At 32.5% G+C, this 8,372-nt stretch overlaps 1 protein-coding gene across 1 annotated transcript; it reads left to right on the forward strand.

Annotated features, from left to right (window-relative positions):
* Window positions 1-786: 786 nt before the first annotated feature.
* On the forward strand, window positions 787-8,076 carry LOC140856297 (pentatricopeptide repeat-containing protein At4g04370-like). Its single transcript, XM_073253408.1, has 2 exons — window positions 787-1,095; window positions 7,192-8,076. Exons 1-2 carry the CDS (start codon window positions 787-789, stop codon window positions 8,074-8,076), a joined length of 1,194 nt encoding a protein of 397 aa, XP_073109509.1.
* The last annotated feature ends 296 nt before the right edge of the window (window positions 8,077-8,372 follow it).

An 8,372-nucleotide genomic window follows, 5' to 3' on the forward strand; every position in this document is an offset into this window, starting at 1 on the left:
TTTCATCATTGATTTCATAAAATCAAGTAGAGAGAGAAAATTCATGAGGTACAATCTAAATTAATCAGATGCCATAGTCCAACATCTCGATTGATGTGATCAAAATGATCTATTCCAAATCATGGTTAAATCAGAATCATGGATAATAAAATTGAGAAATATCGGATCTAATCAAGGTGAGTGCCAGTACGCTGTCCGACAATCATGGATCAAGATTTTTCATCTGATCAAAAATATTAAAAAAAAATTATTGATAAATTTTTTTAGAGAGAGAAATCGATCAAGAGAGAGAAATAATTTTAGGAAGAAAAATTTTAGAGAGAGAAAAATCATCTTGGACTCTTCAGACGATATGATTTAATAAATCTGATCGATCAGATCAAATCATGCTGAAATTATCATGTAGATATTCAATAAAATCATGAGAAATAGAATCTTAAAAAATATTAGATCTAATCAAGGTGGATGTCGGTATACCATCCGACGATCATAGATCAAAATTTATTATTAGGATCAATTTCAATTCATCATCATTCTTCTCAAAATTTTAAAAATATTAGGAGAGAGAAATAATCTAGAGTGAGAAAGTGGAGACAGGAAGTAGAGAGAGAAAGAGAAATTAGAGAGAGAGTTTTCTCTTTTTTTTTCTTTTCTTTTTTTTTTCTTTTTCTTTTTCTTTTTCTTTTTCTTTTTCTTTTTCTTTCTTCTTCCTGTGGTCTCCTTTGGATGAAACAGGGGACTGTGTGGTCCCCCCCTTTGATCGATCGATCAAGGACCGCAGCTGGCATGGTGGTGGCCAACGGCAGAAGGAACAATGAACCCACAGCCAGAGAAGCTAAACCGGTGGCCGGCGGTGACTACCGACGTCGGAAAATCAAGAAAAGAGGGGCAGAACAGGGGACTCTTTCTCCAACAAAATCCGATGACTTCGATCGCCGGTGGTCGTGCACACAAGCAAAGGAAGCAGAGAGGGAGAGAAATCAGGGTTTACCTCGAGCTCCGATGACATCTCCGGTGCAAATTTGGGGCGAGCACAGTGAAAGGCTCCTGCGAGCATTTTTTGACGATCCTCACCGTTTGGTCTCGAGATTCTTGGTGAGAGAGAGAGAGAAGAGTCTCCCCTTTAAATAGAGTCAGAGAGGAGGAGTTTGACTCCTCCCCGACGAGCTTTTCGACTCCGATTAGGAGCCAGTCGGGAGAAGAAGACCTCAAATTTCTTTTTTGTTGGGCTTTTGTGGGCTACGTAATTAGGTCGGGTCATAACATTATTCCTCTCTAAAAAAAATTTCATCCTCATAATTTTTCTTGCTTAAGTCTTCATAATTTTTTATTTGGAATTTATGATAAAAATCTCACTCACAAATATTTTAATATTCTAATTATTGATATCAATTTATTTTTAAATCATTTTATAAGGAAAAGGTCAATACATCAAGTGTTGATCTAAAACAGAACCATTCATTTTCTTATTATCATAATCAACATCTCAAAGATTTTCAATTTTTAAGATTTCAAAATCATGATCTTATTTTCTATAAAAATAATATTCAATACCTCATGACTAGATCAAAATCAAACCTATCTTTGGTAAATAGAAAAAAAATCAATAGCTTAATTTCTAAATAAGAATTTTATTTTTTTTCAAAATACTAACTACTCTTAATAAATTAACCCATCATAAGATAGAAAAACATACTTATGTGAATCATATGATGACATCCTAATCAATCGAAATTTGAAAATATTTTCTCTCAGTCATGCTTTCAAAAGTTAAAAATTTATCTTTTTAATCTCATCCTCAAACTTTTGATATTTTATTTTTTTTATGCAAATTCATCATTAAATCATTTCATAAAAAAAATTAATATCACTAATATTGATTAGAATCAATACCACTATTTTTTATCATCAAAATTAATTTCTCAATTCTAGATAAAGATATCAAATTTCTTATCAAAAATCTTTAACTACTAATGATTTAATCAATTTATCACAAGATTATAAATAAATTTTATTACATTCTCCATAGATAAACTTTTGAGTATAAAAATCTAAGATCAAAATCATTTTTTGATAAGCAATCTCAAATTCTTTCCAATAAATAGAGAATTATTCAATTCTAAGATAAAAAAATTTATCTCTAAATATTTTAAATCTAAAATCAAAAATCAAGGATCCACTCATCCTAGAATTAGGATGCTAAATATTTTTGTAGCATAGTAGGTGGAAGCACTATTTTTAAAAATCATATTAAAGATATCCAAAATTTTTTAAAAATATTATTTTTTTAATATCAATAAATTTTTTATATCAAATCATATCATCTATCATAATTTTTTAACTCAAAGAGTCAACATTCCTGACTTACTCAAAATAATCTAGATCACCATGCTTTCGCTGCGTACTTTGTTCTAACAATCAAAATTTCTTAGATTCATCAAAAATTTTGATCAAATTATTTTTTTATCTTATCAATAGAAAAGATCTAAAATTTTAAATTTCAATTGAAGCCAAAGATTAACTTTCGATTCTCATTCATACTTTTATTGGTGTACAATAGTCTTGATTAACCCTTGCATCCAATATCACATTTAAAACCATCATATAGGTTTACTATAATCAATATGAATCAAATCTTAATTCTCATATCAATTCAATTCGATAATTCCAAATCAAAATCTTTATAAGTCAAATTAACAAAAAAATCCTTCGATACTCCATTAAGTTAGGACATAATCAGAACATATAAGAATTTCAAATTATTATCTTTTCTCAAGTTTCTATCATCAGGATCTTTAATATCTATCAAGTATCCTTTCATAACAATCATACAAGCCTCAAAAAAATCAAATCCCCATTTAATAATAGATTTAATCAGGGACCTCATTAACAAAAGCAAAGGAACTCCATATCAGTTCCTAAATCCAAAATTTTAAATTACTAATTCACATGGGTCCCATAATCTTGAATAAATATAAATAAAATCTTTTATCTTAATCTAAAGATAGCAGTCTTTCATTAACAATCTCAACAACAATATCAGAAAATTTCTTGATCAATATAGATACGAAATTTTTAAATTAAAATTTCATACACATCATGTAGTCTCCAAAAGACACAAATAAGATCTATTATTTAGATCTAAGGATGATAATTAAAGATTCCAGCACAATGAATATCTTACAATCTCATAATCGATTTCATCAATAAGAAATAGGTTTTTTTGCAATATCTTCAAATATGCATTCATCCTAATATGTCACTTTATATATGATCCACATATCAAGTTCAATTTCGATAAATATTCTAATCAAACATCATAAAAGACTTTCTTAGTCCATGCTGGAACAATAATGCACAATAAAATTTCATGTCAATCCTTTTGTAATTACTTTCGATCAAAATCTAACTAATCATATCATGATTCATAGATCATCCATCATATTTCAAACTTTATATATCATAATCTCTTGTGATCCTTTCATATATAATCTCAATGTTTAATCAAAAATTATAAAGATTTCTCCCACTACAGTCATCAAAGATCTACATTATAATGTCCTTAGTGTCTATCCACTGATATTTATTCTATACACATCTTAGTTCATCCACTAATACTCTGATACCACTTTAATTGTCACATCACTGATCCGAGATCACGAGCCGAAGGTCATGGCAACCACCGCATACTTATAGAAAACTCTTTTCATAAGCATGCAAGACATCTTACCACGATATCAATGCTTCACAACAAAATAATTAGTCCATAATTTAAATTCAAAATTATAACAATCCAAATTTTTTCTTTAATATCTCAATAAAGTCAACAAAGTTTCATAGGCTTACATCAAATTCAATAAGACTTTCAACTTAAAATAAAAGTATGAAGATTTTGCTTCTAATCACTCTTCCATTCATATCTTGTATCATCTTAATTCTTTAACATATATAAAAATAGTAAAATAGGAGGTAATGAGCTAGACAGCCCAGTAAGCAATGATCACTTTCAATAGATTTCATTAGATATTTAAGTAAATAATTATTTATAGAAAATAAGCATATAGAGTTCATCAATTCGAAATCAATTTTGATTATGCAACATAGTTCATGCCAAATTTATTTCTTTTCAAAAATTTGAGTTTCTTTCGAGATTTTAATTTCTTTCATTCTTAAGTTCTTTTCATCAACCATGAGCTATGACCATATTTTTTCTATAGCAGAGTCATAATACCGCGTATCTTCTTGTAGTGAGCTGTGAATCATCTGGCAGCAAAGTCCTTCGAAACCGCTGGTGTCTCTGGTGGTTTGTCGCTGGTGTCTCTGACGACATGTCGCTGGTCTCTCTGGCGACATAAACCCTCAGGATAAATCAATTACTAACGTATATGCCTCCATTGGCAGGATCCTTTACATAGTCAGATTGTCAATTCATATTATTCTTATATCAGAATTCTTCATAAATCATGTTTCATATTCTAATTTTGATAAGAAAATATATAATCATATAGTATCAAAATCAATCAATATAATATATCATGAAATCAATATATTCAATCATGCTTCATCATAACATATCAAAATATGATATTTTTATAACAAAATATCATTCATCCAATTCATGCATCATTTCACAAATCATATCGAAAAAATATATTATAATTTATCGATAAATCTAGAAAAAGTAAAATATTACTTACCTCGAATGCATTCCAATAAATCCACATAATTTTATAAATTTTCTTTCAAAATTCTTCAGTTCATAAATCATATCACAATATCCGATTATCAGGCATCCACGATACCTATACGAGATCAAATTTAATAATCAGAAAGAATACGAATACAATATTCAACGATTTAGATTGGATCCGATCATCTAATTTTATCTAATCAAAATCTAATTAGAACATAAATAATCCAATATTTGACTATCAGATCAAATCAGATTCGAAGTGATAGCACCGAGGTTTCTTCATTGATTTTATAAAATCAAGTAGAGAGAGAAAATCAGATGAGAGAGAATTTATGAGGTACAATCCAAATTAATCAGATGCCATAGTCCAACATCTCTATTGATGTGATTAAAATGATCTAATCTAAATCATGGTTAAATCAGGATCATGGATAATCAAATTGAGAAATATCGGATCTAATCAAGATGAGTGCCAGTACGTTGTCTGACAATCATAGATCAGGATTCTTCATCAGATCAAAAATATTAAAAAAAATTCTTCATTGATAAATCTTTTTAGAGAGAGAAATCGATCAAGAAAGAGAAATAATTTGAGAGAGAAAAAATTTTAGAGAGAGAAAAATCATCTTAGACTCTTCAAATGATATGATTCAACAAATTTGATTGATCAGATCAAATCATGCTGAAATTATCATGTGGATAATTCAATAAAATCATAAAAAATAGAATCTTAAAAAAATTAGGTCTGATTAAAGTGGATGCCGGTATACCGTCCGACGATCATAGATCAAAATTTATTATTAGGATCAATTTCAATTCATCATCATTTTTCTCAAAATACTAGAATTCTTAGGAGAGAGAAATAATCTAGAGAGAGAAAGTGGGGAGAGAAAGTAGAGAGAGAAAGAGAAATTAGAGAGAGAAAAGAGAGAAAGAGGGAGAAAGAGAAATTAGAGAGAGAGTCTTCTCTTTTATTTTTTTTCTTTTTTTTTTCTTTTCTTTTTCTTTCTTCTTCCCGTGGTCTCCTTTGGGCGAAACAGGGGACCGTGTGGTCCCCCCCTTTGACCTGCTGATCAAGGGCCGCAGCCGGCACGGTGGTGGCCGGTGGCAGAAGGAACAATAAACCCACGGCCAGAGAAGCTAAACCAATGGCCGACGGTAACTACCGGCATCAGAAAACCAAGAAAAGAGAGGCGAAACAGGAGACTCTTTCTCCAACAAAATCTGATGACTTCGGTTGCTGGCGACCGTGCACACAAGCAAAGGAAAGGAGAGAAGAGAGGGAGAGAAATCGGGGCTTACCTCGAGCTCCAGTGACGTCTCCGGTGCGAATTTGGGGCGAGCATAGTGAAAGGCTTTCACGAGCATTTTCCGACGATCCTCGCCGTTTGGCCTCTTGATTCTTGGTGGGAGGAAGAGAGAAGAGTCTCCCCTTTAAATAGAATTGGAGGGGAGGAGTTTGACTCCTCTCCGATGAGCTTTCTGACTTCAATTAGGAGCTGGTCGGGAGAAGAAGACTCCCTATGGGAGTCTTTCTTAATTTTTTTTTTTTTTGTTGGGCTTTTGTGGGCTGCGTAATTGGGCCAAGTTATAACAGGTCATTATCTTCATACTTTTGAATTTAAAAAAAAAATTGAACAACAACAGAAATGTCCTAAGGGGTGCTTGATTCGCAACTGGAATCGAAAGGATTTGAAATAAGAATCGGAATAACCAAATCCCTTAAAACATTTCGTTCATGATCGAAATCAAAATTGAAATTAAAATAAAAATTTAAATTTATAGAAAAGAGGGGGATTAAGTTTTAGATAGATTGGATAATTTTTATTTCTATTTCATCTCGAAATGAAACTCCTTCCAACCAAGCAGCTGAAATAAAAATTACCTATTCTGATTTTCATTTCAGATCTCGATTTCTCTCAACCAAGCATCTCCTTAATCTCTTCAGCTCCTCTTTTTAGATGCTATGGTCTTCATGGTACTCTCACTTTTTTTTATAAATTGCAGGAAGCTTTTCCTTCCTCCATTGCTCATTAGAAAAAAGATAGGCCATGCTGGCATGGAATCCAACCGACATGGGAAGCCTAATAATACAACTTAAGACTTTTTATAATTAAGAACGAAAGAAGTTTGCAGGATTTGGTGTTAGTTTATTATTAATTTTTTGAATAAATAATGATTATTTTATGACGGTAATGTCAGAAGATTGATGCTATTGTAAGGTCATTTTCTTTTCTTTTTAAAAAAAACAGTAAGGGTGCATTTGGTTAACCATAAATTTTTTTTTCTACTTTTTGATTTTTAAAAAATTACCATAAAAAATAAAAAATCAAAATAAAAATAATTATTTTTTGTAATATATATATATATATATATATATATATATATATATATATATATATATATATATATATATATATATATATATATATATATATATATATATATATATATATATATATTTAAATTTGCTTTTGCTTCTGCAGATCCTGTCACAGTATCCCTTCGCGCTCTCCCGTGGCAATGGCATCCCCTCACACCCCCACGCCTTCCCTTCCCTCCTCAAGGCCTGTGCCTCGCTCGGCCTCCTCCCCCTCGGCCTCGTCCTCTACCTCCATGCCATCGTCCTCGGTTACTTCCCCTGCGACCCTTACATCCCCTCCTCCCTTCTCCACATGTACTCCCAGAATGGCGACCTCGCCAGCGCCCATCGCATATTCGGCCAAATGCCACTCCCTCTCTGCAACACCGTCGTCCCCTGGTCCGCCATCATCGCCGCGCACTCCCGAGCAGGCGACGCCGCCGCGGCCTTCTCTCTGTACAACCAAATGCGCGGCCTTGAAATCCAGTCCAATTCGATCACTCTGTTAGCTCTGCTCTTGGCGGCAGTCTCACGGCTCGACTATTTGCAATGCCTGCGTGCCTCCGCGATCCGACATGGTTTTGAGGCCGATCTCGTCCTCGTCAATTCGATGCTGAATGTGTATGCTACATGCGGAAGACCCGATCTCGCTCGGAGATTGTTCGATTCGATGCCGCTGAGAGGCATCGTCTCATGGAATTTTATGCTTTCAGGCTACGCTCGGACTGATGGATGTGTAACCGGATTGATGGATTTGTTCAGGAGAATGAGAGTCGTGAGGGGCATCAATCCTGATCATCAAACTTATGGGTCTTTGATATCATGCTTCACAAACACAAAGATTGCTCTTGTCAGCATGTACCTGAAATTTGGAAGATTGAATGGTGCATTTCTGCTCTTCGACCAAGCTCCGGATCATCGAGACATCGTATCGTGGACTGCCATGATCTCGGATCTCGCCCAAAATGATGGAGCTGACAAGGCTTCGGTAATATGGAAAGCATATAATTTGATTCAGTGATTTCGGTCTTATTTTTTAATATTTAAAATAATAATAAAAATTTATGTATTTATTAAATATGTGTTTTTTGCTTTTTTTTTTTTATAGTTTTTTTCTTTATAACAATTAGTTATCAAACATATTTTTTTATTTTTTTACTTTTATTCTATAATAAAAATTAAAAATATTAAAAAAAAGAAATTAAAAATTAAAAAATGTATTCAAATGCATCCTAAATTATATCAAATTTCTATTGGGTCCATCGTGATTCGTGGTATGGGTGGATTCAACGCAAAGAACACGTTGGGTTTTTGGAG

The sequence above is a fragment of the Elaeis guineensis genome, chromosome 3, assembly GCF_000442705.2.
Source record: "Elaeis guineensis isolate ETL-2024a chromosome 3, EG11, whole genome shotgun sequence".
Taxonomy (NCBI): domain Eukaryota; kingdom Viridiplantae; phylum Streptophyta; class Magnoliopsida; order Arecales; family Arecaceae; genus Elaeis; species Elaeis guineensis.